At 46.1% G+C, this 18,990-nt stretch overlaps 3 protein-coding genes across 14 annotated transcripts in view; 2 read left to right on the top strand and 1 right to left on the bottom strand.

The window, feature by feature from the left end:
- kcnh1b (potassium voltage-gated channel, subfamily H (eag-related), member 1b) overlaps positions 1-1,463 on the bottom strand; it is a 30,614-nt gene extending 29,151 nt beyond the window's left edge. Inside the window, exons 1-2 of one of the 6 annotated variants that reach the window (XM_035637932.2) lie at positions 870-1,463; positions 8-244 (exon numbers count right to left, since the gene is read on the bottom strand). The gene's annotated coding sequence lies outside the window, so the exon portion shown is untranslated. Of the gene's footprint in view, positions 1-7; positions 532-869 lie in introns of those variants that run through there. The other 5 variants (XM_035637935.2, XM_035637933.2, XM_035637936.2 and 2 more) reach the window with 5 other exon arrangements.
- A 17-nt stretch (positions 1,464-1,480) lies between these two features.
- On the top strand, positions 1,481-9,991 carry rcor3 (REST corepressor 3). Of its 5 annotated transcripts, none has more exons than XM_035637940.2 (12): positions 1,481-1,773; positions 1,917-1,973; positions 2,723-2,800; positions 2,873-2,925; positions 3,154-3,315; positions 4,111-4,235; positions 4,603-4,681; positions 4,791-5,006; positions 5,733-5,810; positions 5,938-5,995; positions 6,320-6,564; positions 6,831-9,991. In XM_035637940.2, exons 1-12 carry the CDS (start codon positions 1,635-1,637, stop codon positions 7,218-7,220), a joined length of 1,680 nt encoding a protein of 559 aa, XP_035493833.1. In that variant the 5' UTR covers positions 1,481-1,634; the 3' UTR covers positions 7,221-9,991. The 5 variants fall into 5 exon arrangements, with proteins under 5 accessions (XP_035493833.1, XP_047189688.1, XP_047189687.1 ...); XM_047333732.1 differs by having other exon boundaries at positions 4,567-4,681; XM_047333731.1 differs by having other exon boundaries at positions 4,564-4,681.
- A 1,804-nt stretch (positions 9,992-11,795) lies between these two features.
- traf5 (Tnf receptor-associated factor 5) lies at positions 11,796-18,976 on the top strand. Of its 3 annotated transcripts, none has more exons than XM_047333730.1 (13): positions 11,796-12,029; positions 12,084-12,131; positions 12,661-12,921; positions 13,027-13,090; positions 13,191-13,292; positions 14,140-14,304; positions 14,452-14,529; positions 15,001-15,075; positions 15,160-15,252; positions 15,467-15,607; positions 16,006-16,168; positions 17,082-17,632; positions 18,841-18,976. In XM_047333730.1, the coding sequence occupies exons 3-13, from the start codon at positions 12,674-12,676 to the stop codon at positions 18,886-18,888; spliced, it is 1,728 nt and encodes a 575-aa protein (XP_047189686.1). In that variant the 5' UTR covers positions 11,796-12,029; positions 12,084-12,131; positions 12,661-12,673; the 3' UTR covers positions 18,889-18,976. The 3 variants fall into 3 exon arrangements, with proteins under 3 accessions (XP_047189686.1, XP_047189685.1, XP_035493832.1); XM_047333729.1 differs by having other exon boundaries at positions 11,796-12,065; positions 12,102-12,131; XM_035637939.2 differs by having other exon boundaries at positions 11,796-12,131.
- The last annotated feature ends 14 nt before the right edge of the window (positions 18,977-18,990 follow it).

Here is an 18,990-nt window from a genome sequence, read left to right as displayed (position 1 = left end):
TATTTACTTGTTGTTCCAGAAGCTTCAGGTGGGAGGAGTCACCTGTCCGACTCTGGAGCAGGTGGGAGGAGTCACCTGTCCGACTCTGGAGCAGGTGGGAGGAGTCACCTGTCTGACTCTGGAGCAGGTGGGAAGAGTCACCTGTCTGACTCTGGAGCAGGTGGGAGGAGTCACCTGTCCGAGTACGGAGCAGGTGGGAGGAGTCACCTGTCTGACTCTGTAACACCTTCTTCTATGATCTGTTCTGTTCTCCGGACAAGTTTATTAGTTATTCCTTCGACCTTTAACTTATAATGAGGTGTCGATTCATACATTTAAAAAACGTTCCCAAAAATATGATGAAAGACTTTTACATCTGGAACCAAAATAATACCTGGATTAAAAATAAAAATAAACTTTATAGAAACGTCAACTTTTAAAAAATTAATTTCAGCTGATGTCTACACTTGTCATGAGTTTGATTTTCAAATACTTTATTCATCCTAAAGTACTAAAGTATCAATCGCTGGATCAGCAGTAGCTTAGGTTAGCTTAGCTCGTTCAGTCTGATGCACATTAAGTGACATTAAGCCTTTTTCTTATATGTAAAATAACATCCATAATTATTGGGTTTGGGTTTTGATTTTTTCACAGGTGTTTATGACAAGACACATCTGAGAAAAATTTGGTGATTATTGATTGCTTTTTTTTTTACCTAAATCGTTTCTGAACGTCCCTTCAAAAGTTGAAGTAACATTTATCAGAACTGAACCGAAGTCATTCACAAATCATTTTTGTTTCTTTTACAAACAATGAAATATTAATAGTCACCTTGTATACAGTAATAATCTCCTCATGAGTAAATGAAACTAGATGAACGTGTTACTGACTGACTGTGAGAGGGAGCAGTCGTTCTGCTGTCAGGAGTCGGAACGCCGGGCGGTGTCTCCCTCTGCTGGTCATCAACACTCAGTGCAGGAGGACGAACTCATAAACGTGGTGAAAAACTGAAACAATTAACATTTAATTAGCTTCATAGCTTATATACGACGTCATGATGCGATCATAATTTAACACGTAGATAAATTAAACATGTTTGCATGTGAAGTTATGCAGTTTACAGTTTGATTTATCTGTACAATTGATATTGATGGGTTTTTGAGACTCATTTTCAAATATATTTTTTAATTTCAATGTCACTTTTACAGTTAAATCTTTTAGTTTTCATTTTCCGTTTATATTATTTGAGTTTTGAACTGTGTCAGTTTGTCGTCGGCGGAAGGATCTGCCGCTGCGGCAGCAGCAGCAGCGGCAGCGGCAGCGGTCGCCGCCGCCGCACTGCCGCTCGACGGTGCGTCAAAAGAACACTTCCGCCGCGGAGGTTAGATCCGGTTAGAAGCAGGAAAAAACTCCCTCTGAGGAAACTTTGTTACATATTTAAACTTTGTGAAACACAGTTGATGTCTGTGGCGCCTTGTGGACTCAACGCGTCGGTGGCGAAACGTGTCCGGAGCCCGCGAGACGAGCAGCAGCGTCACAGCGCCACGGACCGCCCTAGCGGCGGGTGAGCGAACAGCAGCGAAGAGAAGAAAAAACCCGCTCCGGTTGCTGACATTTTCTCTCGCGACGCGGCGGCTCCGGGGACAGATCCGTGGATGTGCGCGCGGAACATGCCGGGCATGATGGACAAGGGGTCGGAGTATCTGGGGAAGGGTCGCTCGAACGGAACCAAGAGTCCGTCCAACGCCTCCAACGGACATTTCTCCGACGAGAGCGGCAGCGACGACGAGCACGGTGAGCGCGGAGGGAGGGTAGCCTCGAACAGCCTCGAACAGCCTGGAACAGCCTCGAACGGGCTCCCGTCGCGGCGGCGGCTGCCGTTTGTACAAACGTGAACATGTGAAGAAAAATCCAATCAAAACATGTGTGTGTTCCAGATGTCGGGATGCGGGTCGGGGCGGACTACCAGGCCAACATCCCCGAGTTCGAGCCCGGTGAGTGTCGCTGGTTGTGAGCCTGAGTGGCGGACGCACGGGGGTAGCCTCGGTCCGTCGCGGTGTCGCGGGGCTCGAACCTGATCCTCAGCACACGACCAGAACTTCTCTAATGTGACGTCAGCAGGTCCGAGGCAACGCAGCCACTTCACTGGCAACTTGTGACTTTAATCTTTTCACTGAACGGAAGATTAATGTTGGTTTGTTTTCAAACGGTCCCGCCACAGAGATCACGTATTAAAACTCTCTGTGCTACAGTGACATCAATATTACTACTAATATTAATAATCATGGTTGAATAATAACAACTTTATGAGTAAATACTAATAATAATTACTTTCTAATTGTTTTTTGAATTCTACATAGACAATATGCCGCAAACTAATTATTATATTTCATAACTGATTCATCTGACAAGATCAACGGTTTGACTCAGAAGTTCGCGGGCAGGGGAAATTATGGTCCCTTTTTGTGAAATTCAAGATAATATTCACGGATAAATAATTTTAAAAAATAGGAAAAGATTAAAGACACATTTAAAAAAAAATGGAATCAACAAATGTTCCGATAACGATACATCGTCGACATATGCATAAAAAAATATTGTCAGCAATTCCTGAAATGTCGTCATCAAACCCTGAAAGAAATGTAATTCAGTCCTGATATGACTCAAATGATATTGAACTTGAAATAAGCTAATAAACATTTTATATGCAATATAAACATAAATGCTCTTGACTCTGCTACAGGGTCCAGCAGGTACACGGAGAAGGACAGCGGCGGGATGCTCGTCTGGTCTCCGTACCACAACATCGTCGACGCCAAACGTAAGTGAACACGTTTGATTCTCTGTCCGGAGCCTGAAACCGACTGAACTGACGCTGCGTTTCCCTCCACAGTGGACGAATACATCGCTTTAGCCAAAGAGAAGCACGGATACAACGTGGAGCAGGTGGGTGAGCACACACACACAAGCAGACACACGCACACACACACTTAGAGCAAAAGGGTCCCTGGTTCGATTCCCAGGCGGCCAGATCACGTGCTGCGATGTGCCAGATCACATCTCCTTCATTGTCTTGATCAAATCTGTCACGTGGTTAACACTGTGTGTGTGTGTGTGTGTGTGTGTGTGTGTGTGTGTGTGTGTGTGTGTGTGTGTGTGTGTGTGTGTGTCCAGGCTCTCGGGATGCTCTTCTGGCACAAACACAACATCGAGAAGTCTCTGGCCGATCTTCCGAACTTCACCCCGTTTCCGGACGAGTGGACGGTGGAGGACAAGGTGCTGTTCGAACAGGCGTTTAGCTTCCACGGCAAGAGCTTCCACCGCATCCAGCAGATGGTAAACACCTGACGACAACAACCACGCAAACAATCACCATACCAACAACCACTACAACAAACACTGCAACAAACACAACAACCACAACCACAACAACCATCCCAAACACAATAACCACCTCCACAACAACAACACAAACCACCACCAACAACCACAACAACCACCAACACAACAACATTCACACAAACCACCAACACAACAACAACAACCATCACAACAACAACATCCACCAAAACAACTACAACAACAACTACATTCATAAACACAAAAACAACATCCACACAAACCACCCCAACAACAACAACAACCATCACAACAACAACATCCACCTAAACAACTATAACAACAACTACTACAACATTCTTAACAACAAAAACAACATCCACACAAACCACCACAACAACAACAACATCCACCAAAACAACTAGAACAACAACTACTACAACATTCTTAACAACAAAAACAACATCCACACAAACCACCACAACAACAACAACATCCAACAAAACAACTACAACAACAACTACAACAACATTCTTAACAACATCCACACAAACCACCACAACAACATCAACAACCACAACTACGGCCACCAAAACAACAACAACCACGACATCCACACAAACAACAACCACTATTTTTAGTTTTTCTAGTTCTTCTGTCACTTTTTTTCTTCTGTCACTTCAGTTTTGAGCTGAAAGATGAATCTCTCAGTAGACCTTGTTTTCAGTCCGGTCAGGGCGTCATGCAAAAAAATCTGTGCCTGGAATTTTTTTCTGTTTGTGTTTCATCCAGTTACCTGACAAATCCATCTCCAGTCTGGTGAAGTATTACTACTCGTGGAAGAAAACTCGCTCCAGGACGAGTCTCATGGACCGACAGGCTCGGAAACTGGCCAACCGGAGTAACCAGGACGACAGGTAGCAACTCTGACACCTGACGCAAACAGTTCCTCTGTCAGCTGTGAAGTCTTCACAACAGAAACTTCCACAACATTACAGTCTTCTTCTTCTTCGGTTTATTGTCGGTAGATAAACAACAAATTGGTGAATATTTGAATATGTAGGAAATGATTGAAAGAATAAAGAAAGCAGAGACAGTTTCCTGGAGTCTGAGGTGACGTCATCAGATTCTGACTAACTCAAATCTTCACGTGATTTTTTGCATTAACGTCAGAGTTCTGTCAAACCTTGTGTTGCTGATTGTCTTTGTAGCTTTGACGTCAGGTTGTTGTTGTTGTTGTTGTTGTTGTGCGATGACTGAATGTGGGCGTCGTCGTTGCCGCAGCGATGAGGAGATGGAGGAGGCGAATCCCATCGAGGCCCACGACAGTGACTACGACCCCAGCAAGGAGGCGAAGAAAGAGGTGAGCGGTAAAACACAAACTCTGTTTACTACAGATGAACGGATATTTTCTTCCAGTTAAATACTTAAATCTATACGTCAAGTCTCTTAAAGAAGCCTCTCGCCTTCAGAACCCGGTGGAGCCGCCGGCGCCGGGCTCTAAGGTGGCTCTGGGTCGACGGGAGCACCACACCCTGCAGCACCGACACCACCAGCGCTCACGCTGCCGCCCCCCCAAGGGCATGTTCCTGACCCAGGAAGACGTGGTGGCCGTGTCCTGCAGCGCGTCCGCCGCCAACACCCTCCTCCGTCAGCTGGACATGGAGCTGGTGTCCCTCAAGAGACAGGTTGGAGGCGCTACAGCAAAATTCTCTCCCTCGATCTCCTCGGTCAAACTTAGAGAGCATGAAAAAGATAACTTGTATCAATCGACCGTGTTAGCTAAGCTTATCCTTAGCATGCTAACATTGGCTTGTGGATCATTGTGACAGTTGATGCTAACATTAGCTTGTTGCTGTTGGCATATTAGCATTGTGACAGTTGATGCTAACATTAGCTTGTTGCTGTTGGCATATTAGCATTGTGACAGTTGACGCTAAAATTAGTTTGTTGCAGTTGATGCTAACAGTAGCTTGTTGCTGTTGGCATATTAGCATTGTGACAGTTGATGCTAACATTGGTTTGTTGCAGTTGATGCTAACAGTAGCTTGCTGCTGTTGGCATATTAGCATTGTGACAGTTGATGCTAACATTAGTTTGTTGCAGTTGATGCTAACAGTAGCTTGTTGCTGTTGGCATATTATCATTGAGACAGTTGTGTATGTTTGTATCCATTCAACAAAGTAACTCACCAAACAGTCACACGACTGTCACATTGAGCTTAAGTCATTTTTAAATAACAAATCAAACTGAAAGTAACTAGCTAGCTAGCTAACACAGGTGGGAAACATGTTAAATATCACGAGCCGTCCAGTCTAATGCCGGTCTGATCTGCCAGGGCTCCACTGCCGCCTGGTGGCGACAGTTTCATTGTTTCCTGTGGGTCACCAGAGTTTTCCCGTCTCGTTCGTTAGGTCCAGAACGCCAAGCAGATGAACAGCGGACTCAAACACATGCTGGACAGTGGGATCGAAGAATTCACGCTGCCGGAGGTAAAGCTCGTCTCGCACCTGAAAAATATGTAATCAGCAACAGTAACAATACAAATACTATTCTTTTGCTTTAATTATTGTAAGCAATAGTTTTTTTCGTGTAACGATGATGTTTTTTATCTCACAGTGTAACCAGAAGGTCAACGCTCGGTGGACCACGGACGAGCAGCTCCTGGCGGTTCAAGGTGAGGCGTCAGTTTAATCGGCTGAATCTGTTGCTCCTCGCGGTTTCAGTGATTTACTGTGAGTTTCAGCTCATTGTTCACTGGTCTGGTTGAGTCTTCCGGCTCTCACAGCACTGAAACCGGACCAGCAGCGTTTCCACAAGACTCTGGTTCAGAGGCTGGAAAACTCCGTCAGGCGTAACCATACTAATGTCTTGTGATTCTGACATTTGCGTTTTACACAAGCCCCCAAGCAAAGCTCCTCTGGATAAGTTCAGGACTGCTGTAGCAGATACTGTAAAACCCCAGACTTCACCTTAACCCTGCGTCTGCGGCGTTCTCCAGGTGTCAGGAAATACGGGAAAGACTTCCAGGCAATCGCAGACGTCATCGGCAACAAGACGGTCGGCCAGGTGAAGAACTTCTTCGTGAACTACCGCCGGCGGTTCAACCTGGAGGAGGTGCTGCAGGAGTGGGAGGCCGAGCAGGGAACGCGAGCTCCCAATGGAGACAGTGCCACCTCTGGAGAGGAGGGGAAGAACAGCTCCACCACTCCGTCGGGGAAGAGCACTGACGAAGAGGACGAAGAGGTGAGAAGTTTAACTAAAATAAAACTGCACGGATAAAGAACACTGCAGACGGCACTGTTGCTCAGTGAAAATTATAAATAGTTGCTTTTCAAAACACTTAACAGCCAATACAGCATTTTCCAGGGTCCTTAGCAACAAACCCACCAAGTTTTTTAAGTCTGTCAGGTGAATGTTTGTTGAGAAAATTAAGGACAGTCACAGATTTGTGTATTCATTCTGACTTGCAGTAAGATAACTCTGGCCCCGCCCCCCTCTCCTCCCCTCAGGGTCAGGTGACCTCTTCAGGTGCGTCTCCCGCTGCTTCCTCTTCTTCTTCTTCTGCTGTTCAGACTCCGGTGACGTCCAGCACCTCCTCCTCTTCCCTCCACCAGCCCCCTCCCCTCCTGCGGCCCTCACTCCCGGCCACGCCCTCCCTGCACCGACAGCCCCCGCCCCTCCAACAGCAGGCCCGCTTTTTGCAGCCCCGCCCCACTCTGCAGCAGCCCCCGCCTCTTATCCGGCCCTCTAACCCCCTGCCGCCCCGTCTCAACCCCCGCCCTCCTGCTCCCATGACCCTCGGTGGCAACCCCGGGGGGTCAGGACCAAGCTCCGCCCAGCAGCCCTCGGGACTTGCCATCCACCAATCAGAGACGGCCTCGTCTTCCTCCCTCCACTAGCCGCCATCAGACAGGTTCGGGTTGTCGAGTCACAAGAAAGAAATATTCAGTTTCAAATCTGAAGCTGCTGCGTTCAGGTCCTGTGGGAAGATCTGAGTGGCTTTATGCTTCAAAAAGATTTTCACTGCTTCTGATCAGCTTCTAATCGGAGTTTGGAAAATGTTGTGAACGATGTTTTAGGGTTTGACGTTAGTCTTTCCCACAGGACGTACATGCAGCGTACCTGCTGGCCGACGGGCTCCTGGTTTTTAAAATACTTGTTTTTTAAAGCAGGTTTGACTTGGAGTCATTTAGTCTTAAAACAGATTATTAAATCAGAGTCTTTTCAAACATCCGCAAATCCTCTGCAGACATGTGGCGTCCCACAGGGTTCCACCCCGGGGCCTCTTCTTTTATCTCTTTTGATTTGTCTCCACCTTCTTCTCCATTAGTATGTTGGGATGGGAAGCCATACCTGGTACTAAATGATGTTATCTGTCTTGATGTCTGTGCTGAGAAATTCGGAAATCGTTGTAGTTGATTCAGACGATACTCATGTGCAACAAGCCGTTTTCATGTGTGGAAACATGTTGGTGAGAGATTCACACATTTCCACAGCTCATATTTCATCTGACGCAGCTCCAGGTATGTTAGTCTACAGAGGCTATGACTTCACTTAAGGAAACCAGCGTGAGTGTTATGGGTGCGTTCATAAATTCAATCTGAAACTTCAGATCTTCACAAATATTAAGACTGAGAGGTCGGCTGTTTTAGACTCTACTTACATTTAGAATAACATCTGTTCTTTATACAATTCTCATGTAATGCTGGATATTTTAATAATTTATAACATCATATTTTATGGAGTAAAGTCTGTGATGCTCAAGAGTTTTTTGATCTGAGATCAAATGTTCATGTTGAATTTATAATCTCACACAAGTGTTACCAAAAAGAACCGATAGGTTAAAGTACGGGACAGATAGGTGGTATCGGTAAGAGAAGAAGTATCATCAAAACGATACCCATCACTATCAGTATGTCGCCCTTAAACATAAAACAAGCAGTTTGTGTAAAACGTTTCCTCATAAACAACCTTTAAACACAAGACTCAGCGTCCACACATGCTAGCAGCTAGCAGAGGATGTACTTGTACTCAGACACCGTGGTGCTTTCAGCTAAATGCTAATGTGAGCATACTATAGAGGACTCAGTGACACTGCTAGCTTGTTGATGTTAAGCAGGTGTAACGTTCACCTCATTAACCGTCCTAGTCTAACATGCTAACATGTGCTAACTATTTAGCACATGTGAAAGTGCTGAGACTTGGACCCGTGTGGTTTCTTTAAAATGTAACTTGAGTTTCATCAGTTCAATTTGTGAGGAGTTCAATGACCTCCTGGTCTTTCCTTTAGCTCCCTCAGGACAAACTTCACACCTGTAGCTCCACTTGCGGGAAGATTCTGAGAAAAGAATTGTCAGAATGTTGCTTGTTCACATTGTGGCTGTAATGAATGATGCAGCCTCCAGGGGGCGCTAGCTGGCCCATAGGTCTCGTGTTAAAAGGATCAGTCAGGTGACGTAATTTTTGTTTTCATACGTTCAGATAATCTCATGTTCAGAGACAAACCAACATTGTCTTAGTCCTACGCTCTCCTGTGTGTGGCTCTCAGCTGCGAGCTCATCGATTCCCACGAGTGACTGGAAATAAAAATGGACGACACGTCTCTTCTTCCTCTCGTGTGTAAAGATGCTAAAATATCTCAGAATCAGGAGCCGCCATCTTGTGCTGGTGATGTCATGTGGAGTCAGAGTCTGTGACGTGGTGATCGTGGAGTGGAGCCGCGGTGTCGAGGCCCCGCCCACACACACAGGCTCTCGACCAATCCCGAGTCAGTGTTCAGCTGTCAATCATGACGTCCCAGCCCTGTTTTTATGTCGTCAAATAACTGATGAGAAGCAAAGTGATCAGAACATGAACACGTGAACAAACATCAGTGATAAGAACGACCTCACATGACATGGAGGGGGCGGGGCTTATGACCTGTACTGCAGCCAGACACCAGAGGGCGATCGTGAGGATTTGGCTTCACTTTGGAGGAGCCGTCATGTCGTCCATCTTTATTTACAGTCACCAGTTCCCTCTGAGGACGTAAAAGCACACATAGTTTCAGGAACAGTGTGTTTTTTCTGGGACTACTTCCAGCGGCGGATGAATCCAGTTCGATGCCGGACTTTGTTGACATGTAGAAAAATGTAGAATAACGCGGGTGGAGATTGAACTGAAGACCTCAGTGTTGTGTACAGTGACATTAGACATCAGCATGTACAGTTTGGCGTTCATTTGAATAATTTGTAACCTGTCGTCCATCATCGATCAGAGTTTTTTGTCGTCGATCTGACACTTTCTTAAAAAAACACTAAAGCTTCTTCACCCAGACGTCCTGTAGAACATGTCTTCTGTCAACCAGAATTAAAATAGTTCTCCTCTGTTCTCGTCTTAATGTTCTCTGCTGCTCGTGAACCACGATGTGCTGTCTGTCACTCTGTCTCTTCATTATTTATTCTTCTTGTTCCCGGTGCTACAGGTTTGGACTCGGTCTTCATTGTGAAAGTGAAAGTGCTCTTAATGCTTTTTGGACAAACGTGTATCGCAGCATTAACTGTAACTGGAGTCATAAGAGTCCATCGTGTTTCAGTAGAACCTGTAAGATATCGATGTAAACACGAAGCTGCTGAGATTTCTCTCTTTGAAGTTGTTTGTTCTCATTAAAGACGACGTTTGTATCATCTGACTCTTTTCACTCATGTCACATTTCATACAAAACGTATCTCATGTCGCGTACAGTGGAGGAAGAAGTACTCGCCTCAAATTCTACTCCAGTAAAAGTACTCAAGTACTACTGTGGCATCAAAATATTCTCGAAATACACAAAGTAGAATTACTCATCGGGGCCAAATGGTCCAGTAATTCAGCATAATGTACATTATAATTTTATAAAGTTTTATCTCAACATAAATCATTTAATTTACTGATCATATCTGATATTAATGATATAAACCTGCAAAATGGTTTGACTACTTATCGAATAAATGCTGTGAAGGAAAAAATACAAGTCGAAGTATGAAATTAAATGTCAGAAACATGAAACATCTGATGAATGAATAAAACTACATTCATGATAATGTAATAATAATACTGTGAGATATGATGATGTCAATAAAAAGGGACAGAGTCAAGTCGTTTACTTTATTTTGATATTAAGTATATTTATACAAGATTTTAAATGCGATTACTCAAAATCCAGTATTTTTACATTTGGTATTTTGACTAGAGTATAAAGTTGTATCAATGTATCGATAAATACTCCAACAATATAGTTCTTCTACATAGTGAGTACCTGGATATACTTCAAATACAGTTTTGATGGTTTTAACTAAACGTACTTTTATGGTGTTGTTACTTGAGTATGTATGAGTGTGTATGTGTGTGTGAGTATGATTATGTATGTGTGTGTGTGTATGAGTGTGTGTGTGTATGTGTATGTGTGTGTGTATGAGTGTGTATGTGTGACTGTGTGTGTATGTGTGTGTGTATGAGTGTGTATGAGTGTGTGTGTGTGTGTGTGTGTGTATGCGTGTGTATGTGTGTGTCTGTGTGTATGTGTGTGTCTGTCTGTGTGTATGTGTGTGTCTGTCTGTGTGTGTGTGTGCGTGTGTGTCTGTGTGTAAGTGTGTGTGTATGTGTGTGTGTGTGTGCGTGTGTGTCTGTGTGTAAGTGTGTGTGTATGTGTGTGTATGTGTAAGTGTGTGTGTGTGTTTATGTGAGTGTGTATGTGTGTGTGTGTAAGTGTGTGTGTGTGTGTGTGTATGTATGTGTATGTGTGTGTGTGTAAGTGTGCGTATATGTGTGTGTGTATGTGTGTGTGTGTAAGTGTGCGTATGTGTGTGTGTGTATGTGTGTGTGTACGTGTGTGTGTGTGTAAGTGTGCGTATGTGTGTGTGTGTGTATGTGTGTGTGTACGTGTGTGTGTGTGTGTGTGTGTACGTGTGTGTGTGTGTAAGTGTGCGTATGTGTGTGTGTGTGTATGTGTGTGTGTACGTGTGTGTGTGTGTGTGTGTGTGTGTGTGTGTGTGTTATATTTTTTCTTATATCAGATGAGATTATATGAGTGATAAGTGTATATTCATTTCCAGTTGGTGGAGTCGTTGTATGATTGTCAGGTTATGTAACGTCTCTACTTGTGAAGTTTGTACATGATGGTAGTTTCTGCTCCGACGTGAAGAACTCGTGTGGAACTGATCTCTGCGTCACAGCAGCAGGTTGTTGTTCAGACACTTCCTGGAGTCAGGGTTTCCTCTCCTCCTCCTCCGTCGTCTTCTTCTTCTTCTCCTCCTCCTCCGTCGTCTTCTTCTTCTTCTCCTCCTCCTCCGTCTTCTTCTTCTTCTTCTTCCTCTCCTCCTCCTCCTCCGTCTTCTTCTTCTTCTTCTTCTTCCTCTCCTCCTCCTCCTCCTCCTCCGTCGTCTTCTTCTTCTTCTCCTCCTCCTCCGTCTTCTTCTTCTTCTTCTCCTCCTCCTCCTCTGTCTTCTTCTTCTTCTTCTTCTCCTCCTCCTCCGTCTTCTTCTTCTTCTTCTCCTCCTCCTCCTCTGTCTTCTTCTTCTCCTCCTCCTCCTCTGTCGCCTGCAGGGAGTCGATACTCATCAATAGTATCGATCTGCAGCAGCGCGGGAACCGGAGTGTGAAGTTAAGAAGAAGAAGAAGACGCGCTGAATCGCGTCCACGTGCTGAAGCGAAGGGACCGAGCAAAGTGAAAGTAAAGACGCAGGGATCAGGAGCTCGAACCGGATCAGCAGCTCGAACCGGATCAGGAGCTCGAACCGGATCAGGAGCTCGAACCGGATCAGCAGCTCGAACCGGATCAGCAGAAGCTCCATGTGGGTTTGACGACGCACGTGCTGCGAAAGGGTTTTAATTAGAAGAGTCTCTCTAATGAACCAATCACAGAGCAGGTCTGAGGTGGAGCGACTGATCCACTTCACATCACTGACAGTGTCGATCATCATCCTCATATATATTATTATTACTATTGTTATGAATTATGATTATGATTATGAATGAACAGTCATCTGACCGACCGCTCGCTGTGTGTGTGTGGTTCACGTATTTCCCCTGAGGACCTATATCTGGTTACACTCACATCATGAGGACCGCCGAGGATCTACAGTCCGCAAAGGTCGAACCAAAATGAGACGGTCCGGTCCACGGCGGATTGTTTCGCCCTAACCGCTGTCGCCTAGCTACCCACAGTACCACATCGTTTGTCACATGAGGCGCGCAATGCATCCTGGGATAGGTCGGGCCACCACCACCCTGAGGATCCTCCTTGCAAGTGTCGCGACAGTTGTAGCTATAATTCAGCAGAAACAAAGGGTTTTTTTTAATGCACCTGCACGATCTGTTCAGCTCCAGCAGACTCATGGCCGCAGCAGATACAAAGCTGGGAGGATGTGAGGAGTCCAGGCTCGGGTCAGAGGAGACCAGGACCAGGTCGTCGGGGCCCGTGGGCTCCTGGGAGTCGGAGCTCACCTCCATACAGCACTCGCTGAAGTTTGTTCTGAAGCTGAGGGAGGAGTTTGTTTGTCCCATCTGCAGAGCCGTCGTGCTCAACCCCCAGCAGAACTCCTGTGGACACATCTACTGCCTCCACTGCCTCCAGGGACTCCTGTAGGATTCAGTCCACCTTATTACACGCTCATACTGACACATTCCACCTTAAAACACTCGTACTGACCTCAGGTCTGTCACATGTCCGTCGTCTATGTTTTCCAGGGAGAGTTCGTCACTGTCCAGCGCCGTTTGTCCAGTGGACGGAGCCGTGATCACGGCCGCTGAGGTCACAAACCAAACCTGTTCCAAACCAACAATGTGTTTTTTCTTAAAACCACATCTACATCTCTCAACGACACTCATCAGGTGTTTTTTCATTACTGCAGGTTTTCCAGGACAACTGCTGCAAACGAGAAATCTCCAGTTTAGAAGTTTTCTGCACCAATTCCCCAGCATGCACCTCTGTCCTCACCTTACACCGCCTGCAGGTATAGACGTCGTCAACCGTGAGAATGTGTGTGAAGATGTAGAGAGTTGATAGTCAATGTCAAAGTCATTTGTCATGTCCATGTTTTTTGGGGGTTGACCATACGCACGGACCCATCTTCATGAACGGGAAGTTACTGTTCAACACCATAACCCGGAAATGACCCTATTTCCTACAACATGTCTGGTCGGCAGAGGCGTAAAACTACGAGGTGGTAACAATCAGGTTTGGATTATTCCCAGTCGTCCCATTACAGGCTTCCCTGCGCTAAACCCAATCTGTTGACGGCTGCTTTAAAGAGTAGGAGAAATTTGTCGCAAATCACACGATCCCGGTAAATAACCCTTATCTGAGGGTCGGCCCGCTGTGGGTGCAGGCTGAGGGGGAAGTTGCAAATATCTGTCTCCCCAGCAAAGCTTTCTGGGGAAACCCTGAAGCGGTCCCGGGGCTTTTTTAACCAGGAGGGAGCAGGGACGCTACTCCGAGCTGTCTCTGCACATCAGCCACCCTCCCCAGAAAAGCTAATTTCCACCGCATGTATCCGTGATCTCTTTCTTTCTGTCATCATCCAAAGCTCATGAGCATAAGTCACCCACCCCGCACCGATCCACCGGCCCGTCTATCCTTGCATCTATAAAATGTGTTGAGAGGCAGCAAGTGTCACGTCTGAATCTGAAAACCAGGCGCGATAGCTGCAGTCAATCTGGTCCTCTGAGTTTCTGTTGTCCTTCCACCACCTGGAACAAGAGGGGAAAATACTTTGATATCGAATATACTAATAGATCCATAAATCTCTAACCGTTTTCCAGCCAACAAGATCTTATCTTGAATAATTTCCTTTTCTGCAGGAGCATCTGAGGTTGTGTCCGTACGAGCAGCTGCAGTGCTCAAGTCCAGCCTGCAGGGCGGTGCTGCAGAGGAGATACCTGCAACAACACCTGACCAACACCTGTCCTCACCGCCTGGAGCCCTGCCCACACTGCAGGCGACCGCACAGACTCAGCCTCATGCAGGTAGTCGTGTCCTGATGGAGTAAAATTAGATTAATAATCTGTTCTAAACGTACAAACTGCCTGATGGTCCAAACAGTCACAGCTTTGATTCCTTCATCTGCATTGATCTAAAAAAGGCTGAGTCCTGGTGACGTTTGTGTTGTGTAGGATCATGTGCAGAGCTCGTGTCCCGACGTGGACGTGGACTGTCCCAACAGCTGCTCCCTGAAGGTCCCCAGGCACACGGTGAGCTCGTCCTCGGGTTCACACCAGCGATCTGCCCAACGCTGATACTGGTGTTGGAACGTGTGTTTGTTTTTTGGGCATCAAGGATTTACTTAGCTACCGAAGAAAATCTAAAAGTATAAGGATCCTCCTCAGTTCTGGAGATCTAAGGAACCGTTTTTTCTTATTTCAAAGCAGGTTTATAGAAGTTTATTTGCAACAGACACCAGAGATGATGATATTCTTAGAATGTGCAATTCACACTGAATCTAGTGTTAAGTAAAGTATTAACGCTGACAGCCCGAGTACGAAATAAACAAAACACGAACCCGCTAATAAAAATCCGCTCCCAAGTGGCGCTAGAGGTCCAGAGGTTCCCTTCAGGTTAAAGAAATCCTCAACCACAGCAGTCATGGTCACAGTTGACCAATCAGAGCCAAGTATTACAGACTTGCATTGAGATTAATGCAACACTTTGTGTTTGTCTTTCAGCTGACCGAGCACAGAGAGTCGTGTCCCGAGGTCCACGTCAACTGTCCTTACAGGAATTTCGGCTGCTCTGTGCAGGTGCGTCGATCCGACGTTAGCGTTTTCTGATCAGCTGATCTTCTGTGCGATCGTTGACCTGACAATGTGTTGCACGTTCTGCAGGATAAAAGAGGGAAAGTGAAGCTGCACGAAGACGCCGCCGTCAGTCGTCACATGCTGCTGGTCCTGAGGAGCAACTCCGACCTGGAACAACAAGTCTGTCGATGTGTTTTCACACCTGTCCGTTGGTTTATGTGTCTATCAGTGGGAGTAACATCCTTCTAAAAGATCAACTAGTTGAATAAATAGCTTTAAAAACTGCATTCGTTTGAGGGAGTTGTACAGTGATAACCCAAAACTGAACATAGCAGATCTTCTGACTACATATTGTCAGACAGTATTTACCTGAGGGTGTTGTCTCGTCGCTCAGGTGGAGGTTCTCCAGGAGGAGGCGCTGCTGCGGCAGCAGGACGCCCAGACGGACAGTTTACTGCTCACCGGTCTGCAGAAGAGGATCCAACCGCTGCTGAAGCAGAGCAGCTGCCACGAACATGCCGTCTCTTCGGCTCAGGTAAATTCTCACCGTCTCTTCTCTGAACGTCTCTGACCGTCCTGTCTTTTCCTGATCCACCAACATTTTTATCTGTAGTTGACGCAGTCGAATCAGGAAGAAGGACACCGTGGACGTCTTAAGCAGAGGCATTTATTACAGGAGCTCAATATATTGAGATTTCTGGCTCTTTACACAGATCAACAAGTGGTCAGTGCATGGTGTCCCCAAAAACATGCCTGTCCAAGTCAGAGTGACGTCACGAATGATCAAATTCTCACTTCTAATTCAAAAACGTCATATGTAGTCACAAAATCATGATGGATAAGTTTTCCCTCAGGAGCCACATTCAGCATGAACAGGAGGATCCTGCAGAGCAGCAGTGTTTAAACTCTGTTACCTTAATGTTGTCCGATCAGAGGAACCTGAGCCGGCAGCAGGACGTCCTGTCCACCGTCCAGCTGGACGTCCAGCAGGTGTCTCGTGGACTCCCTGGTCGGGAGGAGCTGGAGCAGCTCAGACAGTCTCTGGACGCCGTGATGCAGGAGGCGTCGGCGGCCGAGGCCCTCAGAGAACACCTGGGTAAACCAAACCAAACCAAACCGAAAATCTGCCTTTAAAAACCTTTGAAACTGTTTTTCTGTCTTTACTGAAAATACCTGAGGAAGTCATTAAACCAGATTTTATGTCCACTAATACATGTTTTGACCAAAAGTGCCAGGAACTTGTTTCAAGGAACTTTCCAGGGGAGATGGGGCAAATGATCCTGCTGACGATGTTACAACAAGCTGTTCCACTCCAGTCCACCAGGTGGCAGTGATGCAGAAGACAACACAACAACGTGGACGCCATATCAGTGTTTACTCATTGTCCGTTCATAGATAGTTTACGTAGTCACCGGGTCCAGAAAGTGGAGCCGAAGCCCGATGCAGCGTTCCATTATACCTCGGAACTCTGACCCTGGAAGTCGGGGGTGGTGATTTTTTCCTGACCTCGGAGGCGTTCCAGTTGCAATTTCTGACTTGGTGGTCGTAATTCCGAGTTCCAAGATTATACTGGACCGATAAACCCTACTTCCGAGTTCCGAGGTATAATGGAATGCAACATAAGCACCTGAAACCTGTATTCTGTGTCCTGACCAGCAGAGGGCGACTCTATGAGAACATGACTCTACTTCTCACTTGATCTATAACGTCAGTAAAACATTTTCCTGAGGAGTTTATGGTTCAATATCTAGTTTCAAGTCTTCTTCAATACATGATGTTCATTTCGTACATTATGGTCTATTTACAGTCAAACAGACCAAAAAGCACTGGATGTATTGGGGGCGTGGAGCCACACCCCCTGCTCCCCCACATTTTGTTCCTTATGGTTTCAATGTTTGAATTCAGTCGATCATCAGTTGAATCAGGTGCAGGGAGACTCTTCTCAAACACCTACAAAGACGAATGGTACGACTTTTTACCAAAAGCTGTTGGTATTTTTCTTCCCGCAGGATCTTTGGAGGAGAATCTGCAGCGCCACGCGGGCCTCCTGGATCTCCACGCCGCGCAGCTCAGTCACAACAAGCAGCGACTGCAGGAGCTGGAGGCCACGTCCTACGACGGGAAACTCATCTGGAAGATCAAGGACTTCAAGAGAAGGCAGGACGCCGAGGCCAAGGGTCAGCCGCCGTGCCTGAGCAGCGTGCCGTTCCACACCGGACGCTGCGGCTACAAGATGGCCGTCAAAGCCTACCTGAATGGGGACGGCGAGGGGCGAGGGACTCACCTGTCCCTGTACGTGGTCCTGATGCCGGGAGACTTTGACGCGCTGCTGCCGTGGCCTTTCAGATGGACTGTGTCTCTGTCGGTTCTGGACCAAAGCGGTGCCGGTAACAACCGGAGCCTCAGCTTCAGACCCGACCCTGCGTCCAAAAGCTTCCAACAACCGGCCGCCGAGTCCGTGGGCAACGTCGCCGTTGGATTTTCATCCTTCCTTCCTCTTAACCAGCTGGAAACTCCCGGGAACGGCGTGTACGTCAAAGACGACACACTGTTCGTCAAGGTGAAGGTGGAGACGTCCGGTTCAGAGCAGCTGTGACATCGACTCCTGCTTTTATTAAATGGACTGATTCAAATAAAAATCTGGATCCAGTGGATTCAAAAGTGGTTTCATCAGTTTGAGCTCGACTGAGTGAAGCTCCAGTTTGTTTCTGTTTAAAAGTTGTTGTTTTATTATTGTTGCTGTGAAGACACAGAATGCTCTGCATGGATTATATATAATATGTAATATATATATATATAATATGATCAAGAATCAAGACAGATGATGCATCGATAACAAAGACGAGATACTTAACTTTTCTGTGAAAGACACAACTCAGGGATTTATCAGGCAGCTGAAGGGAAAGAACAAATACCATAAAGTTTTCTTTTGTTAAATAAAGTGTTTAAAGCTCCAGTGAATGGAATTAAAAACTTTAAAAACGTTCTTGTTTAAATTTGACCTCAATACATAAAGATGGGAAAGTGCTAAATTTTAAGTCCGGAGCGGAGTGACCCCACATCGAGTCAGGTCAAGTTTAGAACGGGGTCTCCCGGCAGTTTTGCAGGGGTTTTCACAAACACCGGGGTCGACAGAACAATGTTGATTTCATCAGAAATTCTGTTATTGGGGACTATTTCCTGTGGCTGTCCCAGAGCGGGTCGTCCTCTTAAGTAGAAGGTCGGTGGTTCGATCCCTGACTCGTCCAGGCAACATGTTGTGATGAAAGCTCTGTGAATGAAAAAGTGTGTGTGTGTGTGTGTGTGTGTGTGTGTGTGTGTGTGTGTGTGTGTGTTTGTGTGTGTGTGTGTGTGTGTGTGTGTGTGTGTGTGTGTGTGTGAAGAGACTTTCAAAGACATCATGTAAAACAGTGACTGGACAACAGGAAGACAAATACCTTTTCTATTTATTACAACTTTTATTGTTTGGAATTTCTAGTATGTCAAACTCAAAATTGGTTTATATAAGTGGGAAAAATAAATGATCTGAACCAAAGATCATTCATTGGCACAACTTTTCTAAAAAATTTGAGTTTGCTTCAAAAATCAAAAAAATCTCGTTAACCACTCAGTGTCTCTTTCACACACCGTTTCTCTATCATCCATCCGGTACACATCATACACAACCTATGATCGAACCACCGGCCTGCCGACGACCCGCCCTACCTCCCGAGCCACAGCCTCGAAACATCTCTCCTCTTTCTGCTGCTTGTGTCCTTTCACCTGCAGATAAGAAACGAGAACATGGACGAGGTCAAAGTGACTGGAACGTTCTAGAAGCTCCTGTTCCACTCCAGAAGGACCGAGGAGGAGAATCCCATCACTCCTCTTTACTCCGCAGCAGAAACTTGATGTCACACTCTGTCTGCTGTCGGACGA

Source organism: Scophthalmus maximus, chromosome 8 (genome assembly GCF_022379125.1).
Source record: "Scophthalmus maximus strain ysfricsl-2021 chromosome 8, ASM2237912v1, whole genome shotgun sequence".
NCBI lineage: Eukaryota > Metazoa > Chordata > Actinopteri > Pleuronectiformes > Scophthalmidae > Scophthalmus > Scophthalmus maximus.
Note: the sequence above shows the minus strand (reverse complement) of the source record. Positions and strands in the feature narration are given on the sequence as shown.

What these genes read in the sequence shown, in the direction of transcription:
- rcor3 (XM_047333731.1), top strand. Translation starts at nt 1,635, where the DNA reads ATGTGCGCGCGGAACATGCCGGGCATGATGGACAAGGGGTCGGAGTAT. An exon ending in CATCCCCGAGTTCGAGCCCG is followed by an intron (nt 1,974 to 2,722) that starts GTGAGTGTCGCT and finishes ACTCTGCTACAG; the next exon opens with GGTCCAGCAGGTACACGGAG. An exon ending in GCAAGGAGGCGAAGAAAGAG is followed by an intron (nt 4,682 to 4,790) that starts GTGAGCGGTAAA and finishes TCTCGCCTTCAG; the next exon opens with AACCCGGTGGAGCCGCCGGC.
- traf5 (XM_047333730.1), top strand. Translation starts at nt 12,674, where the DNA reads ATGGCCGCAGCAGATACAAAGCTGGGAGGATGTGAGGAGTCCAGGCTC. An exon ending in TCACCTTACACCGCCTGCAG is followed by an intron (nt 13,293 to 14,139) that starts GTATAGACGTCG and finishes CCTTTTCTGCAG; the next exon opens with GAGCATCTGAGGTTGTGTCC. An exon ending in GGCCCTCAGAGAACACCTGG is followed by an intron (nt 16,169 to 17,081) that starts GTAAACCAAACC and finishes TTCTTCCCGCAG; the next exon opens with GATCTTTGGAGGAGAATCTG.